At 52.4% G+C, this 23,510-nt stretch overlaps 6 protein-coding genes across 6 annotated transcripts; 5 read left to right on the forward strand and 1 right to left on the reverse strand.

Annotated features, from left to right (window-relative positions):
- Positions 1-1,116: 1,116 nt before the first annotated feature.
- On the forward strand, positions 1,117-2,862 carry PMZ80_002947 (uncharacterized protein; the record flags this gene model as incomplete). Its single annotated transcript, XM_064871376.1, has 2 exons — positions 1,117-2,627; positions 2,679-2,862. 2 exons carry the CDS (start codon positions 1,117-1,119, stop codon positions 2,860-2,862), a joined length of 1,695 nt encoding a protein of 564 aa, XP_064733829.1.
- A 977-nt stretch (positions 2,863-3,839) lies between these two features.
- PMZ80_002948 (uncharacterized protein) lies at positions 3,840-5,291 on the forward strand (the record flags this gene model as incomplete). The annotated part of the gene is made up of 1 exon (XM_064871377.1): positions 3,840-5,291. One exon carries the CDS (start codon positions 3,840-3,842, stop codon positions 5,289-5,291), a length of 1,452 nt encoding a protein of 483 aa, XP_064733830.1.
- Positions 5,292-7,729: 2,438 nt separating this feature from the next.
- On the forward strand, positions 7,730-8,371 carry PMZ80_002949 (uncharacterized protein; the record flags this gene model as incomplete). The annotated part of the gene is made up of 1 exon (XM_064871378.1): positions 7,730-8,371. One exon carries the CDS (start codon positions 7,730-7,732, stop codon positions 8,369-8,371), a length of 642 nt encoding a protein of 213 aa, XP_064733831.1.
- Positions 8,372-9,785: 1,414 nt separating this feature from the next.
- Positions 9,786-11,230, forward strand: PMZ80_002950 (uncharacterized protein; the record flags this gene model as incomplete). Its single annotated transcript, XM_064871379.1, has 2 exons — positions 9,786-9,887; positions 9,941-11,230. 2 exons carry the CDS (start codon positions 9,786-9,788, stop codon positions 11,228-11,230), a joined length of 1,392 nt encoding a protein of 463 aa, XP_064733832.1.
- A 6,924-nt stretch (positions 11,231-18,154) lies between these two features.
- BNI4 (bud neck involved protein) lies at positions 18,155-20,182 on the forward strand (the record flags this gene model as incomplete). Its single annotated transcript, XM_064871380.1, has 2 exons — positions 18,155-20,083; positions 20,135-20,182. The coding sequence occupies 2 exons, from the start codon at positions 18,155-18,157 to the stop codon at positions 20,180-20,182; spliced, it is 1,977 nt and encodes a 658-aa protein (XP_064733833.1).
- Positions 20,183-21,356: 1,174 nt separating this feature from the next.
- PMZ80_002952 (uncharacterized protein) lies at positions 21,357-22,843 on the reverse strand (the record flags this gene model as incomplete). Its single annotated transcript, XM_064871381.1, has 2 exons — positions 21,357-22,629; positions 22,686-22,843. The coding sequence occupies 2 exons, from the start codon at positions 22,841-22,843 to the stop codon at positions 21,357-21,359; spliced, it is 1,431 nt and encodes a 476-aa protein (XP_064733834.1).
- Between the last annotated feature and the right edge of the window lie 667 nt (positions 22,844-23,510).

Below are 23,510 nucleotides of genomic sequence, written 5' to 3' on the forward strand. Positions count from 1 at the left end.
GCCTCTTTCGCAACCATGCCTGCGAGTAACATCTTCTATCCTGCCAGTGGAATACCTTGTTCTGCCTGTCAATCCAGGTGTCCAGTATGGGTGTAGACAGTATTTGAGTGAAGCTAATGGCGGTGCAGCCTTCCAGCCTAGCCAATCAGCACTGACCTCGAATCCGCATTCCACTTCAATCGAGCATCCAGCAGCGGATATCCATCTTAGTCGGCGGGGGGATTCGCTGTAATTTCTCCTGGATTCAGCACCACGGACCTCGAGTCCATAGAGCAGATGTCTGGGCTGTTGCAGTGTCCGACATCTTGCAATAGCCAGATATCTTGCTGGAATTGCTGTCTGTCTTGACGTTTTGAACGGAAGAGAGACTCATCGACCCCATCACGCCTCAACCTCGGGACCCAGCTACGGAGTAGCAGCCTCAGCAACAAGCGAACCCACTTAGTAGACGAACAGAAATTTCGAGTATTTGTGAGGTGGGCGTCCAATCGACAGACAACGAGGCAGAAAAAGAATCAAGAGCAGGAAGTAAAGGACACGAGAACGAGGTCGAGTTGAAGACTTGTAATGAGCTGGACCTATAATCCCCAGAGGTACGAAGGATACAATAGCTAGCAAGAGAGCAGACTGCTTTGACGAAGAACGGTATCTGATCAGAGTAGCAACCATCCATATGTCGAGACTTGCTATACCCAAGCTGCAGTCCCAACGACTCCTGCACAAACTTTTAATAACAACTGGCCAACCCCGTCGACTGAACCCCGGCTGAGCAATCCTCCCACTCGAAATCGAGACCAAAGTTCCATCAAGGCGGGGAGGAAGCCCAAGCAGGCGGCAGGTGGACGGCCACGAGGACTTGGGCTGTCCGTCAATATACATCCTCAACCTGATCAGTACGCTGCTTCGAGTAGAGCTGCCCTACGCAGTCACCCACAGCCACACCTTGCCTCGACAGAATCAGTGTCAAGGTTCTCACCCTCACTTGCTGTCTTCGGCACCCCTCACTCCGTGCCTCCAACAACAACTGGCCGAGCTCATACAGCTAGCCTTTACACACCACCCTCATCGGCTGAACCCTTCCGTCCTCTGCAACCCCGAGCATTCGAGACTGCTACCATGGATCAGCAAAGGAGGATGTCGTCTCAGAGCCAACGTCCCGTCATGGGGCCGCCTGAAACTCCAAGTCGAGGCATGATACCACAATCTCCGAACATCTTCACGAACATACAATTCTCACCTGATATGTTTTCGCAACAGGTCATGGATCCTCAATCGGCTCCTATATATCCTCAACAGCGTCTGTTCTGGGATCCGCCAACAGCAACACCGCTCCAGAGTACACCCCAACAATTCCATACGCCTACAGCTTTCCCCGACGATTTTAGTGCGTCTTTCAACTCAAACTCTACCATTATGCCCCATGATTTCGGTGGGACTCCACAAGACATGCCCTACGACCTCCCTACGGTGAGTCAGTCCATGAGTACCTCCTTTATGGATGGCTCTGTGTTCCCGGCTCCCTTCCAGACCTCGCCTCGGCTAGCACCTCCCCCACCGGACAACCCTACACAATTCCTCAGTTCGCCCGCACGACGTTTTGGAGGTGAGCCTAAGATGGACAGCCTCAATGCCCGGAGGACCGTCCCTGAATTGCCTGCATATCACCATCAGTTACAAGAATCGAAACGAGAAAAGGAGATGTTGTTGGCACGAGAGAGGAGGAAATCGAGAACGCTGAAAAGATCACAGGATGAAGATATCGTCATGAAATCTGTTCGGAGAGCACTATCCCCTAGGAAGAGCTCGCGGCCAGGTCTCAATCGTAGTGCTACTTTTGCTGGCGTCCAAAAGGTGACGGCCATCGACACCATCTCCCTCGATTCTGGAGCAAGCTCGAGATCGACCCGTGCCGGAAGATCCTCACCTCTTCGCCAGATAAGAGACTTTACACGCCGGTCGTCAGGCTCTACGACACTCTCGAAATCTCGCTCCCACGTCAGTCTCGCAATTGACGATAATGGAGTAGCACGAACTATCATGAATGCATTGCCCGAAACAGATGACCAAGAGATGGACGACGATAACATGACAGACCAAATGACATCTGAAGACGAGAACGACCACGACATGCTATATTCATTCAGCGGCGACCCTCACAGCAGCAATGATTCCTTTATGTCACGAGGTGACGCGAGGGATGCACTGAGATCCAGTGCGCATCTCAGCATGGGCTCAGACAGGATTGCAAGGGTATCTATGGGAGGAGGGCCGCCTGTAGATCCCAGATTAGACATTCAGGACGGCACAAGCACGATCAGAAGGGCACGTGGCGAGACTTTGATGAGCACAAACACAGACGCCACTAACGGAGGTAACGCTCAGCAAGCGTTACGCCTGATGATGCAGGACCGCTCCAGATCAGCATCAAGTCACGCGTCCTCGTCCTCGATGCAATTCCACTCCTCGCCACCTATGCCACACAGCCATCTGCCTGGCTTCAACAATTCTCCGACAACCATCACAGACCCAGACCTCGATACTCCCAGCACAGACGCAGGTAGCACATCGAGCGGAACACGGTGTGTTTGCAACAAGACTCCACCAGATGCTACCATCATGATCCAATGGTACGTTCTGCCTGCTCTGATTCTCTTCGTGTACCTTGCTGACTTTTATAGTTGCTCCTGCTCTAAGTGGCTGCACGCAAAGTGCGTTGGTCTGAATAACAGAAATATACCCGATGTCTACATATGCACCTTCTGCGAACAAACGCCTATGCGAGGCGGCACGATACGCCCAAATATGCGACAGCCTTCTTTCGGTCAGAGTCCCCTTGCGCATAAATCTAAACGACTGCGATGACATTCACCGATTCTTCGATTTGTCCTCTTTCTTCCTGTACAAATATGTTCAACAGCTTGAGCGTTCGAGTACAACGACAGCAACAAAAGGTGTTCATGGCGTACGAACAATACCGGTCGCACGTATGGACTGAAATGAAAGAGCCTGGAATTTGCACGTATATACACCCCCAGTGCAAAATATAAAAGGGGAAATAGTCTTCCACAAGATCTAATCGAGGATAGCTTTACACGTTCTATGTCATGACTTGGGTAATTGCCTGATCTTTCACAGCGTTGTTTCATTCTATTCTCGTCTTCGTCAAGCTGCTGACGCCGCAGGGCCTTTGACAGCGGCAACGACTACCATAGTCATCCTCGTCCACGGCTCCACCATTTGGCTTCACCCGAGAATCCAACTGCACCATGCAGATGTCACGTTTCGATCCGACTGGTGTTGCAACGTGTTCTTGATTAGAATATGTGAGGTGGCGTGCGTGACTTCTGGTTATGCAGCATACCTTCTGTTTGATCCGAGTACGAATGGGAAGGCTCAGGCGTGGGTTGATGAAGTACCATCGAAGATGTTTGCATGAGCTACATTCACCACGTCGGCCTTGTGCGCCTGATCGTCGTGCAGCATGTCAGCAAGTATTGACTCAAGCAGGATTGGACGGAGCCGCTAGCCACTAGCCTCCCGCTCCAGGTACCGTACCCCGGATGGCTTCCCCATGTTATCCAGTACTAATCCGCTCCGAAGTTGGATGATCTTGCGCACAATCACGGCCACTCACCGTCGCGTTGCCGGCTGGCTTGAAGGATGCGTGCTGCAAATCCCGATGTATCCTCCCAGCTTCGGCAACAGATAAAACATACCGTAGGCCGCTTACCAGCCATATACAGCTTCACATTACTCCCTCCTCGAGCCAATTGAAGCAGCAAAAACAAAAATCTCTCTCCCAAGACCCTTTTCACATTACTTTCCCACCTACATCAACCATGAAACAACAAGACTACACAGCCAACACCGGCTTCTCGCCGCCCAACAAACGAACCTGGTTTCGAACCACCTTCTTCAACCTCAGCATCCTCTCCGCATGCGCCTTTATCGCCCCAGGCCTCTGGGCCGCCATGAACGGTCTCGGCGGCGCCGGCGCAGCAGACCCCTACTACGTCAACGCCGCCAACTCCATCATCTTCTGCCTCCAAGTCGTAATCTGCATCTTCGGCAGCTCCATCATCGCCAAGATCGGCATCCCCTGGGCCCTAGTCATCGGCATGATCGGCCAACCCATCTACTCAGCCAGCATCTACTGCAACGTCCGCTACAACAACCGCTGGTTCATAATGGTCGCCTGCGTCCTCAACGGCATCACCTCCGGCATCTTCTGGCTCACCGAAGGCGCCATCGTCCTCGCCTACCCAGAGAAACACCGCCGCGGAAAATACCTCGCCTACTGGCTCGCCAGCCGCATAATCGGCCAGATGGTCGGCGGCTCCGTCACACTCGGCGTGAACGTCGGCGGCGACACACAAGGCCACATCAGCGTGCAAACCTACCTAATCTTCATCTCCATCCAGGCCCTCGGCCCCTTCATTGCGCGCCTCCTCTCCCCACCCGCCAAAGTCCAACGCTCAGACAGCACAAAAGTCAACCTCTCCCTCCCCACCAGCCTGAAATCCGAACTCCACGCAATGTACCGCATCCTCACCCGCCGCGAAGTCCTCCTCCTCACCCCGATGATGTTCCAATCCGTCTTCAGCGAGGCCTTCTTCAGCACCTACAACGCAACCTACTTCACCGTGCGCTCCCGCGCGCTCGCCTCCCTCGTCGCAAGCGCAGGCGTGATAGTATGCAACTTCACCCTAGGCTTCTTCCTCGATTCACGGCGTCTAAGCGTCAACACGCGCGCCATCGCCGCCTTCATCTTTATATACGCCTTCGAGGCATCCCTGTACATCTACGCCATGGTCATCACCAAGCGCTACGAGGGTCGTAGTGTCGCGCCCGTCTTCGACTGGGGCACTCCCGGCTTCGGCCAGGCCGTCTGCGTCTACATATTCATGCTCGTGGGGTTTAATCTTATGTACGACTATCTGTACTGGCTTGTCGGCACGATCAATAAGTCAGGCGGCGAGATTATCAGGTTGAGCGCGATTATTCGTGGGATTGAGAGTTGCGGACAGGCCATCTCGTATGGGATTAATTCTATTGATCAGTCACGGTTCCCGTTGAGTGGAGCCGTGGGGGTGAATTTGAGTTTCTTTGCGGTTTGTATTGTGCCGGCGGGGTGGGTGATTTGGAGGGTGGGGGTTGTGGAGGGGGTTAAGGTTAGGGCGATTGTGCAGGATGAGGGGGTGGTGGGTGAGGGTGATGATGGAGTGAGGAGGGATGGGGATGGTGCGGGGGAGGTGATGGAGGTGAGGGAGGATAATGCGGGTAAGGGGTGAGTAGTGAACACTGCTATGAGGTGGCGATGAGTTGAGTTGGGGATGTGTACTGCTTAGCGTAAGTAGGCTTGGGGAGCTTGTGAGAATTTCTTAACAGCGCATCACACGAAATATTAGTTGGTTCGTCGTGATCTGGTACGATATAGCATCCCTGTCCTGCTAATCAGATGCGCAGCACACGATATTCCTGCTGACGGTTTTTGGAGGAAATGGACGGGTCTCTGTGTGACGAATACAACGCCACGATTGCTACTCGACACTTGTCGTTATGGTGTATCGTTGTTTTTAGAAAGCCATATCCCATGAACCGAACTGGTTGTAATACCAGATGGACGAAAAAAGGCCCTGATCACACGTAGGGTCCACATGAAGAATCTGATTCCACTCGAAACAGCCTCTGCGGGACTCCCTCCCCACCACTGCCCGCGACATCCTTGACCAATATTCCGCGATCGAGTTTTATTCAGTCTTCCGAGCACCGCCCTCATGAGAGGTGCTGTGCAAACAGCAATTAACAAACTTCCAGAGCAAGTCGAGAAAGCCAAGATATACCTTGGCGCCGCCGATGTCGGGAACATACAGTATATGAAGCAAAGAACGAGCTCGTGTTCGAGACAACGTTGATCAATGCCAGAGCAGCTACGCGCTTAGCCGGAGGTCGAGGGGTGGTGCCTGAGATCCAGCCAGAGGCCACGACGTAATCGGTAAAGCAACCAGGGATCATGAGCATCATCGACACGTGCCATGGTGCTACTCGTGGTTGCAGCTGCAAGAACGAAAGAGCCAACCCCAACGAAGAGCGGTAGTGTGACGTGAAAGTACTTCTCGCCTGTTCGGTCGCAGTGCCACGCGTCGAGGCCCTAGGTCATCGCACCGAGAATGTACGGCGCGCAGTAAGCAGTAGCGACTCGATTTGATTGAACCCGGGGTCAGCCAAGGTTGCCGGAGGAGCACCATGTCTTCCACCCTGATGGCTTCTGCAATACTGCGGGATTCCATTTATGTACGGGCAGCAGCTGTGTGGACGATGATGGTCCCGCGTGGGGTGAAGGTGTCATGGAGAAAAGATTCTGGGATCCCAACGAATGGAAAGCTGTTAGCATTGACCTGATCTTTATGGGGAGTTTGAGCTAAAACACGCGACATGATTGGTACTGTAGTGTATGACTGTGGCGTAAGAGGTATGGTGGTGGTAAGGTGAGGTGAAGTGGTGAGGCTGGTATGTGTAATGGCTGCAGGTCGTGACTGCCCAACAACACCGATCGCGAAGTGTGAGGGTGTGCCACAGATAGCAAATCTTTGGCGTGAATCAAGGTGGCGTTCCTCATGTAGATGCTCACTGAGGTTCGTGAGGTGTCCGGTCGCCGGAGATAGAGAGCTATGGATATGATGTGTTAATTGGCCTCTGGAATGGAATTACCTGCCGCAGTCGTGGCTGCCTCTCGGCAGGTGGGCGTGGGACGTTCAGGGCACGATCTCCCTTGAAGCGATGAGAGAGCAGAGGCTCGACCATAGTGTGGCAGGTGAGTAGTATATCTCATTATGTAAGGCTGACTTCATATATACAACCCCCTGTAACTCTCTTCAACAGTCATATCGACGTAGCTCGCTCGTATGGATGAGCTATGCTGCTACCAGCACATGTTGCCGTCATGTTTCATATCACATGAGAAATGCGATCCCATGCATTTTGATCGCTGATCACTTCTGTTGCTCCGGAAAATGCTAGCACAAACGAAAAACTGGGTCACCGTCGTTACGACGGCCTACCACTGACATTATTTATTATTCGACCTCCTGACATCACCGACGCGTTCCTCGCGAGTGTGGCCTCACGTATGCTTGCCGCGTCTGAGGCCCCTCCGATGGTCGAGACGTCGTCACGGTCAGTGTGGTAGACTGATGAGTTCCGGCTGATGGTTGGTGTTGTACCGGGCGGATCGTTGAAAGGTGAGTTTTCTATCGGGCTGACTGGTGGCGAATCTGCAAATGGGTTTTGATTCGATCGTTGAGACACGGGTGTTGTCGGGCTAGGCGCTCCAAGTCTGCCTGCCGCAACGCCATATGGTGGTGGTGCGGTGGCATTTGATGCTGATCTGCTCACTCCGGCGGCTGCACCTCCAGCTGCACCGCCAGCTATGATTTGGGCAATGCTTGGTGCTTGAACAGAAGTGATGGCGTCCCTATATGGTGGCGCAACATCATCCACGCTATGAATACTTGGGGTTCCGGTATGTGTGCTTCTGTTCGCACTTCGAGTACTTCCGGTCTGGCGACTTCTGATGCTGTTGGTGCTCGAGTAACGTCCTCCCATCAATAGCTCAGTATCGAACGAAAAGACCCGGAAATGTCGTGTCCAATTCTTCTTCTTTCTGGCGGCAGGCGACGCCTTCTCAGCTGTGCCCTCCACGGCCTCTCTCCTCTTTCTCCTTCGTCGCATGCAAAAGAATATCAATGCTAGTGCTGCAAGTACCGCCACAACGACCGGCACTGCGATTGCTGCTTGCATGCCTGGAGAGGACATGGTGCTAGCTTCAGCATGCAGGTCATTTTCCGAGCTATTTGCAGCACTTGTCCCCGTTGGTACAGTTGAAGAGACAGCGTTGCTGGACGCTGTCGCTGTGACGACCGATGCTCCTGACCCCGAGGACGCAGATGCTGACGATTGTGATGCGAACCCAGATGAAGCTGCGGTAGCAGCAGAAGATGTAGCGCTGGCAGTTGGAGATGTTATCGTATCGAATGTTGTTGATTGTGTTGAGCTCTGCGACGAAGACCCATCTGAGCCATACCTCGACCTCGTCCTGATAGACGCCAGCAGCGACGACTCCTCTGGTGACATGGCCGTCGCCGTGAACGAGTCGGTCATTTCTATACTCAAACCCACTGCTATCGATTTGAAACTGTTCGTGTCTACACTGTCCGTGAAAGTAAAGGGCGAACCAGAAAAGCTCTGGGGTTTCGGCGAGGGCGACATGATGGATTATGTGTGCAACAGGCTGATACGCAAGGGTTTTCGGCTACCGTGGCGAAGCACGGAGCAAGAGATCGGGCGCCCTGTGCGGACACGAGATGTATGAATAGAAATCAGCAGGAATCCCGAAAGGATTGTTAAGGACACAACAAATAATATTAGATGACGCTCACGCAAGGTGGCAGAAGGATCAAGGGATTCGCGAGGCGCAGAGCAGCAGTGCTTGTGTTCTTGTCGAAAAGTAAGCCGCCAATAAGTCAACATGCGGCAATCGGCTCATAAAAGAGTGGTGGCAGCCCTCATGGCAGCTCAAAGGTCTGATCCTCGGGCAAGCACCATAGTGGCAGCCCAACAGCTTTAGCTTGTGCTAAACCGTACAATCAAGGCAGTCGAAGCGAAAGGTTGGAGGGGCTTGGGATAGCGGAGGTCCGACGGCTCAAACCAAATCCAGCTGAGAACCAGTTCACTGGCCCCCAATTGGAGCCAAAACCTCCTGGCTGGCACTCTAAACACCTCTGTACGATCCCACGTTAGAGAACCGTTCTGCAGCTTCGATTCATAACTGATGTACCACTAGACCAGGACGCGATTCGGTGCTTTCGCTGACTGTAGATGCGTCGTTCAGTTCTTCAAGAGAGATTCTGTTTCTGTTAATTCAGCAATAGTTCCGGTGCTGGTTTCTATTTGAAGATCAAGTCGAGGGAGCTAAACGGCACGTGGCGCCAAGGCATAAGCTGATTGTAGCATTTGCATGCTGGTGGTGGAAATCCAGCGTCAGCAGCACGCATGAGGCAGGCCTCCGCGCCTGGATTCGGCAAAGATGCTCGTATGATGCAGAAGTGTCGAGCAATGTCGGAGGTTCAGGTTATCCAACGCCGACATCAACCCTGATGTTTCGTCAGAATGGGGACCAAGGGCGCTTCGTGCAGCTGCTCCAAGAACCACTAGCGACGCCAGTCTCTCGGCAAGTGGTGCAACAACGGCCAGGTTGAAGTGAAGGCTCCTCGATGATGTAACCATGAATACGTGTGTGAGACATCCTTTGCACAGAAAGTGATGCATCAACCTCTTGGCACGAAGGCGCGCTCTGCGAAGAAGATGTCTCAACACCTTGCAGACCGGCTTGCCTGAGGCGATAGTACCCGCAGCAACATTCACAACATACCATTATCCGGCGGTAGACGCTCGCACGTAAGCCTTTTGTAGACAGCTTGCGTGCTGTCAAAAAAGATGTATTGTGGAAACTACCCGACGTTCAAACGTGACTAACAGTGCTTACGAGTCGGATTTTGATCACGTGCCCATAACCCTGACTCCAGCAAGAACCGTCACCTGCGATGTCAACGTTCAATATGCCGTGGATTTGAGGGCAACTGTGACTGACATCTTTGAATCCCTGCGCACGCACGGAAGTGACATGAGTCCACCTTCTCCAGTCATTTCAGCACCCCTCGGGCATCCCGGTACGCTCGACTCCAGACTCTGAAATTCGAGGACGACATTGGACACGGCTAGCCAGTATGAATGACCTGAAAGGTCTCGCGAAAGGCGGCTGGCATCCTAAAGGAAAGAATGGGGGCAAAGAATCATGGCGAGGCGATTTCAAGGGCATCAACCAAGTGGTAAGCCATGTGCGACCGTGGCGCTGAGCCAGACTGACCGGATATCAATGCAGGCCGGCTGGATGGGCAAATCCAAATCACCTGGTGCCGAAGCTGCCCAAGAGCACGTCTCAAGACCGCTGGCCACCCTGAAAGATCCAGCTGCATTCGGTCCTCCACCGAAAAATGTCAACTACCATGGAGGGGCGGCTCTACCCAACGAAATCACCCCTCACCGAAGCGGCTTGGGTGCGCCCTTGGCCCAGTCGACGATTATTGATGCGAACAGGGCTTCACAGAGCCCGCAACTGCAAGAGGAGGACCACCCGGCTAGGCCGCCACCACCTGCGCTGCCCTATCGTGCGGACAGAACTGGCCTGAAGACAGACAACCTACCGCCGCCTCCGGTACATCGAGACCGACGGGATGGGGGAGTATTACCTCCACCCTCAAGACCACCCGCCCCAGCAGCACAGCCCCGATTGCCTCCAAGACTGCCATCAAGACAGAACACCACATCGCCTGTAACAGAAGAGCCACCGCCACCGTCCTACGACGCAGTCGCCACACCACAGCCCGTTGGCAGCTCATACATAAATCAGTCTGCTGTAAACAGATTGGGTAATGCCGGTGTCTCTGTGCCAGGTCTAGGTATTGGCAAGCAGAATGAACCGAACCCGTGGAAAGACGAAAGAAGCACATCTCAGTCCTCTGGTACAAACCAATTATCAGAGCTACAATCACGATTTTCAAGGATGAACACGCCTTCACAGGAGACCGGCGTCACATCACCTTCTACCCCTGCACAAGTGCAATCTCCCTCACAGAGCTCTCTTCCATCCTGGAAGCAATCACAATCTGCCTTTCAAACAGCTTCAAATCTCAGGACCAATCCTCAGAAAGTCTCACTTGCAGACGCACAATCTGCCGCGCAAACAGCCGGCCAAGCTCAACGATCTGCAAGCGCCTTCAGGGAGAAGCACGCCGATTCGATCGCGAGTGCCCAATCCAAAGCCAAAACATGGGACCAGAAGTACAAGGTGACGTCGAAGATCAACAAATTCCTCGACGAACACAGCGATTCTAATCCAGCCAAGCAGCAGCAGACTCAGCAACCATATGCGCAACAGTACCAGAACGAGCAGCAATATCAGCAGCCAGTACAGCCTGCGTCAGCGTACAATCCTGCCCCGATAATGCCACATCATCCATCAACAAGCCCCTTGCCAGTACAGTCGCCGCCACCAACTGAATTACCTGCGTCAATTGCACGAAAGCCGCCACCGCCCCCCGCGCCGAGAAAGCCTGTGAGTTTACAAGCACCTCCTCCCGTGCCGACTGGGACCAAGCCCAGCTTCGGTTGAAATGCTTTCCTTGAACGCGAGTCAACCTAGCAAATAGTCGTCAAGACGCCGCAATAATGCAACGTGCATTTTGTCAGCGACACACTTCTTGGAAGTCATTGATCAGGCATCACGTGCCTTGTATTACTGGAAAAGCCACATGGGTCTTCCGAGGAGCCCATGGGACCGGTGTAGCACACCGAAACGAAAGCACTGGCACATACAGCTTTGTGCACGTGCCCGTCGTGTCACCCAACGTACGAAGTTCAGCCCCCAACGGCGTCGAACATCCCGGATTTCCGATATGGAAGCTCCGGCTTGCAGGTGCCACAAGTGGACGACTGCGGTCCGAGCTTACTCAACAGCACACGAAATAGATGGTGAAGCTCAGCCTGATTCAGGTGTTCTGCTTGGCCCCATTATGGGCGCAGCACCAAAGGATGTACCGCAAGGCCTAAGGAATATGCCTAGGTTAGGCCGTGAAAGGCTCGATGTCAGCCTCGGACTTGTTTTAGAGAAAGACATGGCAGATGCATGCGTCTCTTTTTGCTGGGGGGGCATGACAGTTTCGAGGGAAGCCACACCGAACCCACGAATGGACTCACTTGAGAGTGGCTGATGGATGCCAGAAGTGTACGTGCCGTTGCAGAGCGTCGTGGCTGGATATGCGGGGTGTGTGATCTCAAGGCGGGCGTGTGATTCGAGGCGGGGTTTTACCCTAGAGCTCAGCTTTCCGACCATGTAGCCCGGGAATGCTTCGAGGGAAGGCCCAACTTGTTCTCAGCATGAGCAGGCGTGTCTGAGCTAGGATGGCATGGCAGCAACGTGAACGTTCTATAAATATACTTGAATATAGAGACTGGCATAGCTGATGCAGATACCAGAATTCTACTGTTGCCCGTCTATCTTATATGAAGGAGACTATGTGGGTTCACAACCATTCTTCTCCAGTCACATGCCACACAGGTAGATAATGAGCAGACATAGACGGGTCATGCAGGACTCAGCGTCGTCGTTGCAATGGCGAATGCGACTGCGTCGCCGGAGTATAAATAGCACAGCATGCACATATTTTGACTCTTAGTACTGGTCTGCCCTTGAGGCGCGCAAAGAATGGTTCTAGAACAGCTGCAGTGGTTTTGCCGTAACAGTACACTCACTGTGAGCCATTGAGAATACGCCCAGAACCACTGATTTCACATTAATTAGACAAGCTGGGGGCTATATACCACCGCAGTAGGATTACTGACGCAGTGGAGTCAAGGAGGAGTTAGGTAGTCCTACTGTTTGGGGATTACGTTGAACCCGCTCAGCCGACGGTTCATCAACGCGGCGAACTGTGCAGGTATTAAGGTCCAGCTCGTGAGCATTAGGATATAGCAATCGAACGGCAGACACTGCATTGGAGGCACGTGCGCCACGATGGGGTTGATGAGCACGAATAAATATGCCAGCGATCGCTCTCTGATCGAGAATGTGACTTCTCTGCGTGATTGCGCAATTGTTAGGAGCAGCGAGTCCTTGTGGCCCTCACGTTACTGTCTGAGCAAAATACCGCCGAGTGAATCCCGACATGGGCGGCGGCTCAAGTCTGTGCCATGGTGACCACACCGTCGTCGAATCTGTAGCTAGTAGCTGAGCTGAAGCGCGTGTGCACTCAGCGGCGAAAGCTCGAAGTGAAGTGATTGCGTCGACTCAGCATCGCTAGTAAGACTAGATTGCGGCAAGGGGGCATGTTGGACTCGAGAGCATGTTGTTTGTGTCCGTCAAGTGGAGGGGCGGATGTATTCATTGTTGCGGTTGTGGTGTGGTAAGAGGAGATAGGTATATGGCCGCTTCTGAAAGATTTTGTTGCGAACAAGTGATGCTTAGGCGTGACCGTTAGTGCGGAATCTAAGGGTCGAAGGTGGGATGTACCGCGAATATATTGTCCTCTCAAATTGAGGTGATGCATCGAGCGCTCGAAACATGAACCGGACGGATGCATGAGAAAGACAGCCAGACGAGGCTTCTCGCCTTAGGATCCTTTAATCGCGATTAGTGGACCCAAACATATGACTCTTCCATAATGATCGCAGCCTCAACGTGAGACTGGCTTCCCGCTGTAGGACTGGGGGCACAATAGATTGTTTTCCTTACCTTCGGGAAGATTAGCACTCGAAGCATATGTTGCCACTCGGAATCGGTTACCTTCCGGTCAAGATAGCAGCTTCGTTCGTGAGCGGGCGGGATGCCTGAACGGGAACATGTAAACAAATGAGTTTGATACAATCATAACATCAGCAAGGCTGTGGGGAACATCCGTTCCTCAACATGAAGTTGGCTGTCGTGAGCAGTCAGCATTGAAATACGGTCACAGCATGAGCTTGAGCACGTCCGATGCGCCGCTGACAGTGATTGACATCGACCCTCCGGGCGGTGAGAGAATGGTCTTGCAGTGCCGTGTGTTTCCTGAGGGTCTAGACATTTATTTTTCCGCGGTTCGTGTTACCTTGGACGTAGTCCATATGGTTTGGCACTGTTGTTCTCTTGCCCGAACTGCTGGTATCGGTGCTGTTGTGACATCCTGCTGTAGCACGCGTCAACACGGAAGCACACTGATAGCTTCATCAGGCGGTCAGAGAACGGCAGGCACAAGAGGCTGGCCTTTACAAGACATCTATAGTTTTTGTTGTACAGCAATCGCAAAACCAGGAAGTGAGGCTCTCTTCTGACGATCTCTGTAACAATGGTTCACTTTGTGCCTTCGATGCGCGAGCTAAAGAGCTGATAAGGAAGAAGAGGTGGGGATGAGTCAGCTATCAGTATCTTCCGAAGTGGTACAACACTGGGTGGGCCCACGAAGGCCTCAGCATAACAGCACAGGAAGCTGTTCAAATATGCAGTGGAGCTCTGCAAGGACTCGGACGAACATCAATTGCTCACGTACGTCTGATGATACACCAGCTGAACGTGGCGATCTCGGGTGGGAGGTGGTGCATCTAGCTGTCGTGCAATGCTTTTGCTGCAGCTACAAGCTTTGTCCGAGAGCTAGGAACCACATAAAGCGTTTCTTTGCGGGAGCGGCGGTAAGGTCGTGGTGGTGGCTTCGATGTGCTTTTTGCCTGAATAGTGGTAAATCAGGAAACTTGAAACAGCGAAGCGCTTTGAATGCTCTACTGCGTTTCTTGGCTGGTAGGGAGGGAGGGGTAACATCTCGGTTCGAAGTTGGGACAAGATTGACTTCGAAGTTTAAGCTTAGCGTCGATCTCGCAGCTTTTACTAGTGGAAAGCTAGAGCACCGTAAAATTGCGTAAGCTTGTCGGTGCAGCATGCACCACCAAATCAAGGGGGCGGTAAGTGATGCCGTCGATTCAATCGCGGGACAGTTCACTTTGTGGGAATATGCCGCTACCGAGCTCGGAGATGGTATGGCAGCTCTCGGTCGAGATTGAGGTGTAGTCGAGTTTGGCGAGAACCGCGGGCCATGCAACTCGTGCATGAACGCGTCAATGATAACTTTATTGTCCGTTTAGTGCCACACGAGATATATCAAGTGATGCCACCCCAACTTATCTCTCTTGCCAGTGGCGGGGATCCGGGGTATTTGTGACAAAGGCTGGCCCTTCAAAATCTCGCGGCAAGTAGAACCGGGGCTTGTTGACGCATGAGGCAGGTGCCGTCCCACTGCTGTCTCGACTTCCATCTACAGAGTCGGCTGCAGCAGCTAGAGTAGGGCATTTGCCACTGTGAGATGGTTCGGGCGATGGCCGCACCCGTATGTATTGTCCTTAGCCATGCCAGCAAGGTAGGAAGGTGCAGCTCCTGTTGAGCGACGCTGGGGTAGGTATTCTGGCCTAGCCAGTTGATGCGGAGGCTAGAGAAGCAGATAAACGTTCCGATACGGCACTGCCAGGCTGAACACTACTCGCGATGGCAGACAAGCAATGTGAGATCTATTCAGTACGTCCGCTTCTCGCCAAACCAGTCGTAGCTCGGAACGACGTTCTTGCTATCTTGCACAACTTCCACAAGATGCAAGCGGTCGATTCCGTTACGAGGGGGCACGTGTTGCTTTGTTATCACGCAGAATTGCGTTATCTGGCATGCAGAGCAGTAGAGCGAGAACACTACTGGATCGGAGCAGAGCTATGTCGATGGACTATGCGAGCTGCTGGAACGGTTGGTCTACAGGCAACGGTGCCTGGATTGTGTGAACGCGCTCTGGGTCTTGGCCATTCCACAGACTGGGTGAGGATAAGAACATGAGCTTCATGTGACTCTTTTCGACAGCACGTTCCTGCCATGTGAAAATGTATCAAGAGCATGTGGCCGCAGTGTCTGGGGAGAAGTGACCACAACTATTGCAAACACACCGCTATTTCCCCCTTCGGCTGATCATCACTTAACAAAGAATACATGTGGTGTCTTTGCAGCAAGTTTATAGGTGTTTTGAGGCTCAGGAACGGCGAAGCGAAATAGCAGGTTGTCCGCAAGCGACAAATTGGCGAACTGAAGATACGAGTATTCATGCTGCCCATGCATGTCTAGCCTGACGTTCGGTCTTTCTAGCTACTTCAAGCAGGCGAAGGGCGAACTGACTCCTAAGTTGAACGCAGCTTCTTTAGCTGCATGGAACCTAGGAGTGCCATCATTCTCAACATGTTGATCGCATCAAAGATGTGATATTGCATAGGTGTATAGAAGCAACAGCATCATTGTTCGCACACGCCGTAACGCAGTGCTGTACAGTGGTCAACCACAAAAGTCCCCCAGAGATTCTGCGTCATTCTTAGTGCATATTATTCGAGGGTGGAGACTTCAGGAATAGTAATGAGACATGTGGCGATGGGCAGACTGCAGCTGCAAGGCGTGGTCAGGGGAGGTTGTTGCATTGCAAGATCGCTGAAACAACTGAGACCACCGGCATCGACCTTGCTATCATGCATGTGAAGTTTGGAGTTGGACAGGAGAAATGTTCATGCCATGGCACCTATCACAACGCTTGGAGCGAGCGGACAGTTCCCTCCCCACAATTAATGCATCCCGCTCTTCAGTGACAGGCTGTCGACGCTGGTCCTTATTGTCGTGTTGCATAAGAAGCGTACTTTACAGCTTAGAAGCATCGTGGACATTGCTCGAGTGGGTACTCGAGTTACAAATGCAAGCGGAATCCATATTCCTTGAGCGTCAGTTAGCGACGAGGACGGCGATGCTTACAAGGCTCAAGGCATGAGACGGTGGGATAGATCGCCGCTGGGGAGGGATCTGGCTAATGGTCGACGGTGTATTATGAGACTCCATGCAGAGCGGACAGGGAAGGGGTGTTCACGGGGTGTTCACAAAGCTGCTTCTTGAACGTTTCCTCCAAACGTGTCGCTGCCGGAACCTCGAGTATGGGTGGAATTGCTACTCCGTGCACACATCTTCAGACTCACGTGAAGTACTGTACGTACACCGAACGAAGCAAACATTCCATCGTTCAAGTAGCGCTGTCGATCGGTCTCGAGCATGTCGTTTTCCAAAGCATGTCAGAGGGGCTTCCCAAGGCTTCGGTGGGATCTGGAGCCATCAAATCTTCTGCAGGACGGCGACTAAGAAGCATCGGTGCATCGAGATAGCTTAAGTTGGCGGCTGAGCAGGCTAAACTTGACATGTTCCGGGCATAGCTTTGGCTTGAACGACGAGCGGAGTTGACGCTAAAGTCGGCGCTAGACTCGGTGTGCTCAGGCTGCAGAGCGCACGATGCTGTTGGGGCCTGTGCGCTGCTCTTGTTGCCCCCAGAGCACAGAACTGCAGCACTATGGTGACGGCCAATAGTATGCAGCGGCAGGTCTAGAGAAGTTAGCGTCAGAAAGTGTTGCACCCTTTGCGAGCCCTTTCGCCTTTCGTCCACTCTCGTTAGTTGACGTGCTGCAACACTCCATTCTTTGCAGGGAAGTGCCTCTACCAAGTTGCTGCACGGCTTCACCTTTTGCTTCTATCACTGTATTCTTGACCATTTTGCCCTCCATCGCCCTTGCCATTGCCATTGCCAGTTCTTCACTTCGACATTCACACTTGCCACGAAACAGACGTCGACTAACATCGACGACATTCGTTCAGCAGATTGACTTTAATTTTGCCACGTCCGGCCAGAGCGTCTAGCACTCGTTATTTTCGGGGCATCTTGGAAACCTTCGCTTCTGGTACTGCAAGACTGTTTCCTCCTATTCCCTGCACCTTCCTTTCCACATCACATCATCACTTCCAACCATAATCACCTGCCCTCATTATACTCATTGACACACTGTCTGTCGACGTCTCTGTCCTCGACGCCATGTTCACATATTGAGTGTGCGGCAGACGTAAACACGTCGTGTCCACATCTCAGCTGCGTCCTGAACACGTCCCTCCTCCCTCGTCCTTCGATCCCCAACAATTCTCATCCCTTTTCGATCCTTCGACACCACATTTCCACGACCAAACTTCTCGCTAATAATCATTCATCAGTTTCAATAGGCTGGCCTAATTCATTCTTGCTATAATATTCCCCTATACTGGCGTCGAGTCATTACGAGGAAACGGTTGTGACTTGAAGAGACGATCAAGAGAGAGAAGGCCGAATAGTCGACTTGGAAAGAGATGGCAGCTTTGGTCCAAACATTGCCTCCATCAACAAGCACAATCACAATGCTACAACCACGACCAAATTCAGCTGATAGATACCACCCTGCGCCCTCCCATCACCATCACGGTTCAAGATCAAGCCAGAAATATGGAAGCATATCGAATACAGGATACCGGGGCGTCCCTTCCTCAGGTCCTATCGCTCCATATGCCTTCACGAGCACGCCACAATTGAGCTCCAATGCTACCCATAGATCACAACCATCGAGCCCCATACTGGCTGCTACCATGGCTCCACAGCTACCATCCCTCAACTTGAGTGGTTCAAGTTTGTCAAACACTCTTACGGCTAAATCGATGCCATCCTCCCCCTCAGCTACAGGCACAGGCTTTGCTCACAACACAAAGCCGACTGACGACATGATCAGAAGCACATCCTCTCAGTCAATAAATTCTATTGGTGGGGTCAAATCAACCCCCGATAGATACCGCAGAAACGCTCGTCGCGCCGACACTCCAGACTCTGGAACACCTAAAACTCATGGTTCGGCTGTGCCCTCAGGTTCGGGAATGGCTGCTGTTGGACAATTGTACAACCATCCCACCCAATCATCAAGCACTCCGAGCTTGAACTCCAACTCGTCTTACAGAGGGACGAATCAAACTGCCATCCACCAATCGAAAGGTGCAAACGACGATATGCAGCTGGGAAGACAGCAGAACCCAGAAATAGCCTCGAGATATCGAAGACGTAGTATCGGGAATATTGAGACTGCGGGTTTAACACATGCATCGGGCGACTCGGCTGATCAGTCCTCACCTCACCCGAATGCCTTCATCCAAACCCCACACGCTGAACACATGTCGGCACAACCTGTCAATCGTCCTTCATCTGCCCACAAACATACTGGTAGTTCCGAAAGTGTCAGCTCCGGACGTTCAGGTCGGTCATCGAGGCCGACCTCAGCACGGAATGACTCGTCGAACACCTCTTCGCAACACGGGACCCCTGCCCAGATGGGTCACATTGCAAAACAAGACATTCGCATGGTGAATGGTTCATCCCGTCATGGCGACAGCGGCAGACGCACACCTTCTGGTATTACCAACCCCTCGCCTCTATCACGGCCCATGAGTCCCAATGCAGAAGATGAAGCACACGCGAAGCTAGCGTCCAAGCCGAAACCAATCCAAGCACAGAGTCCTGCCGCCGAGCATCTGGCAGCTCTCAATCAGAAGGATGCGAAGAAGTCAAAGTCCAAACTACGGCGAGCCTTCTCCTTCGGCAGTGCCGCTGAGCTGAGAAAGGCTACTGCGCAGGCCAACTTCGAGAAACAACCGACTCCTGTGGCCAACAAGCGGATTTCCAGACATGAGGAACAATTGGACCCAGAATCTGCAAGAGTTGCTGCAAAGCAGGAGGCCGCCGGTCTAGGTGAGAGCATCTATTCAGGTCAGGGCCATTTCTTCACTGGCTCCACTGATAACCTGTCCATCTCCTCTACCGCATCCTCCGCCTCGATAATGTTGAGAAAGATGGGTAAGGGCATGAAGAAATCAACACGTTCCCTTGTGGGACTGTTTCGACCAAAGTCCGTTGTCGGTGTGCCTGCTGCTGATGGTCCTGTGAACGAAGTAAGTGCTGCACAAGTCTCGATGGTGACGGTCGAAGCCGAAAGAGAGAAGGTCAATGTCAACGTTGATCCCCATACACACCAGGGTGGCGGTACTGGTTGCCCCAAGCTCGAGCGAAATTCTGTCGACAACAAGGTGTCCTTAGACAGTGGAACAGCTTCCACCGATACTCGATCACGACGTAGCATCGTCGGAGGAGAACGGGAAAGAGCTGAAATACTGGCTGCTGTGAAGAAAGGCATCTTGAAAAGAAATGAGTCTGGTCAATCCTCTCCAAGCCTCAAAGCAGCAGATGCAAAGGCACCGGAAATGCATCTTCCCAATATCCCACTGGTCAGCGATACACCTCGCTCAAGTGCTCCAAGCACACCAAAGGACGAGCCACTCCACAAACGAACTGATTCAGTTACGATTCACGACCAGCACGATGACTATTTCGGTGGCTCGGGATCTTCTCGATTCACCAGTCTCGACTCCAAGACAGGATTGCCCATCACACCTAACCGCAACATTTCCTTCAGCCCACGCCTTCAGTTTCACGACACTTGGACGAGCGGCGAATATGACCGACGGGGTGAGATTGCTACTTGCAACCGCTTGACCCCAATGTTGGCTCAACAAATTAAGGAGGAGCTCAATTCTTTCAAGATGGTAAGTAGGACCCTGAATCCCTGTTGATTGTATTTACTAACATCTGATCAGGAGATGGAAGTTCACGAGTCATCAAAGGTCTACACCCATTTCTTCTAGGAGAGGTCATTGCTTGCAGGTTAAACACATCCGAATGATGAGCCTACCATTGCAGCATGTTTTTAGTCGCATACCGATCATCGATCTCTTTCGCAGACGATGTTCTTTTGGTTGGAAAAAGATAGATCACTCCGGACGGCCATCTTGAACACGGATCGAATTCTGCTATGTGCGGTGGCGGTCGCTTGAGGCCACCGCACATGTACATTTATCAAGCATTTTATTGACTGGACGATAGCATTGTCATGCATGGTGTTTTGAGGAGCATAGGTCAGATTACAAGTCAAACAACAGGTTCTCATTGAGGAAAAATTGATGCATTCTACGGAGCATGAGCTGGTTTCACATGATACGGAAGAACATTCGACCACGTCATTGTCATTGTCGTTATGCTTTCACTCGTTGATGGTGAATTTTGCAGGCGTTAGCAAGTCTGTTGAAACTGGATATTTCCAGGAAAGCGTTAGCCAGCCAGCAGAAGAGTGAGCTTGCATTGGCTTTTCTTTGGCAAGTTATAGCCAGGAAAGACAGCCAGCATGTTCGCTATTGAAGGGATTAAGAGATGTAATTATTGGAGGACATAATACGATTTCTTATTTTCCTTCTTTCAAGCAATGTGTCCAGCTTCTGCATGTGTTCTTTTCGTGCCATTACACACTCCAGCAGGGCAGGTTGGAATGGCTACTGACATCAGTGCTCGTAGCATGTATGGAATGGCCAGGTGGCAAGAGCCGATGGTTCCTCTAGAGTTCCTACGAGCCTCCTACGACACGCGTGTGATTACAGCTCGCAGTCTTTCCGACCTGCTCAACGAGCCCTTGCAGTTCCCCACAACTACTGTCGCTCATTCAGTCCACTTGTTGTAGCCATTTCGAATCCGGATGCTCGTCCAGCCAAGTAGTCACCACCGCGCACAATATGCTTCACGCAATCCGTAGTTCACCCTCCCTGGTGTCTTCTTGTGACGTCCTCGAGATATTGGGGAGTTCGTTTTTGGCTACATTGAGGGTGCGCGAGGACGTCTTTGTCGGTAGGGTGTTTTGTGTACGGCGGTGGCTTTTGTCAATGCAATGTGTTATGGATGTGTCTCTGGCTGCAGTGGAGATTGGCTTGTATAGGTGTTTTGATGCGCTCGCTGGATTGCAAGGTTGTAGATGCACTTTGGAGGGCTTGTTTAGCTTGAGGAAGGGGTGGGCGCCTGCCGAGCACCGGGTGTGTTCGTCACGGTGTGGGTGATGGGGCTGCTTGCATTGAGGGCAGGACTTGTGGACGGGGCTTGCGTTGGTGCAGCGTTTGGTTGAGGGATTGATGATGGTGGTGGTTGGGTATTGGTAGGGATAGTTAGTGAAGCGGCTGGTGGGCGTGATGCGTGGGACGATAATACTGATGCTGGTTGGGTGGCTGGTGGTAACGTGCTTGGGGGCGGTGTGGGCGACGGTGGTGCACTTGGTGGTGACGAGGCCAGTGTTCCTATCGATGGTGGTGCAGTGTTCGGCGATGTGTCCGATGGCGGTGGCGGTGGGTTTGGTGGTATATTTGGTGGCATCGTATTCGGCGGCGACGACCCTGGCGGAGGTAAACCCGGTAGTGATGCCCCTGAATGCGGTGGCGCAGAGGTCGGCGATACGCTCGTTTGCTTGCGATCTTTCCATGCTTGTGAGATGGGCTCGAAGTCCAGGGTCAAGCAGCTCCAGACGAGCCAGAGCACCAACTCGAAGCCCATCATATGCCCCTGGAACCACTGATCCTTGTTTTCGTCGAATTTGACGTCCGTGTGCACACACAGACATGCCACAATTGCGACCAGCGCAAGGAGGCCGAAAAAGCCAAGGACGTTGACATTTGTGTACCCTTTAGGCAGATTGAATTTGTACAAGCCACACAATGTGTTGCTCTTTATCCAGTCGAGGGAGTCGTTGCCGTATGAGGGTGACTCCTGACCAAACCCAACAGCGATATCGAGTGCATCGTGCTGTATCCGTGCAAGTGAGGTCCTGAATAGTGCTTCGCTTTCAATTCTCCACTGATTGTTATCGAGTTCGTATGATACTGTGTCTCGGATCTTCTCAGTGGCGTTGAGTGCGTTGCCAAGTCTCGACTGTATTGACTGGTAGGTGGTCGATCTCCTCAACGCAGCACGTACGAATTCGTATTCTCGCTCGCGGGATCGATGTTCCTGATCGATCCTAGAGCAGTTGCCGTCTGAAGAGCATACTTCGCTCGAGTCGATGCAGGCAAGCGGTCGTGACACAGGCTCGAAGTTGTAGTAGTAGGGCCCATTCTTGAAGAGTCTCGTAGCAGGAAAGATGTAGTCGTCTGATGGCCCTGTGTATTTGATTCGACAGCTGGCAACGAACAGAACACTAAGGTAAGTGCCATCCTCTCGTTTGAGATCGGATAAGGGCTCCCAGCTGTCGATGTCAGGATAAGGTGTGGATTGATAGACACTAAGAGGGAGAAGTCAGTAACTGCGTCGCACTCAGATACTCGCTATCGTCCTCACTTGACCGAGTAGGCCGTCACACCCCACTTGAACGGCTCACCATATTGGCGGAACGTATAGTCTGTGAACTCATTTGTGCGGTTCATAGGGCCCAGATAGTAGTCCACCTGCAGCTGATCGTCGTTCCAATACGGACCGTCCATGAAGCCTGCGTTCATATTCAACGGGACACAAGTTGTTGTGCGACGGAACTTTGGCTGCCGTCTAGAATGCACTCCTATAACGCTCGCATCAATCTTGTCTGTAGTAAAGCGAACCGCCTTGTACGCGCCCCAGCAATAAGTCGTGTTTGCAAACGGACATGGTTGATCGATTTCCACCCGGTAAGGAATAGCCTGATGGTTGAAGAAAGTACAACGGTCAATACCTACCACAGACCGGCTACCGTAGCAGTCTCGACCATATTCCCCAGCCCTCACCTCTTTCTCGCCCTGCAGCATATCATCTGCAACCCTCTCGTTCTCAGACGCATCATGCTTGAGACTGTAAGGACCACAGATCTTAGAGGCAGCCAGACCTGAACCATTCGTGGGCATCATGGAAGCAAAACCTCCAGCTAGAGCCCATCCAATGAATACAGTCGCCCAGATAGCAACCGCGACGACGAGGGACACAGGCCCTCTAGTCGCTCTTCTGGTCTGTAGAGTCGCATTGCGAGGGTAAGGAGGCAATGGAGCTGGTCGAGACGCCGATAGTAAGGGTTGGCGGTCACCCTGCCTCCTCCTTGGGCGTCTCCAGCCGAATCTCACCCAGTCTTTGATCCGGAATAATACATCGCTCAACAAAGGCGCCGCGAGGCCAAAAAGAACTCCGATGATCAATTGA

Source organism: Knufia obscura (assembly GCF_036327395.1).
Source record: "Knufia obscura strain CCFEE 5817 isolate CBS 148926 chromosome Unknown scaffold_2, whole genome shotgun sequence".
NCBI lineage: Eukaryota > Fungi > Ascomycota > Eurotiomycetes > Chaetothyriales > Trichomeriaceae > Knufia > Knufia obscura.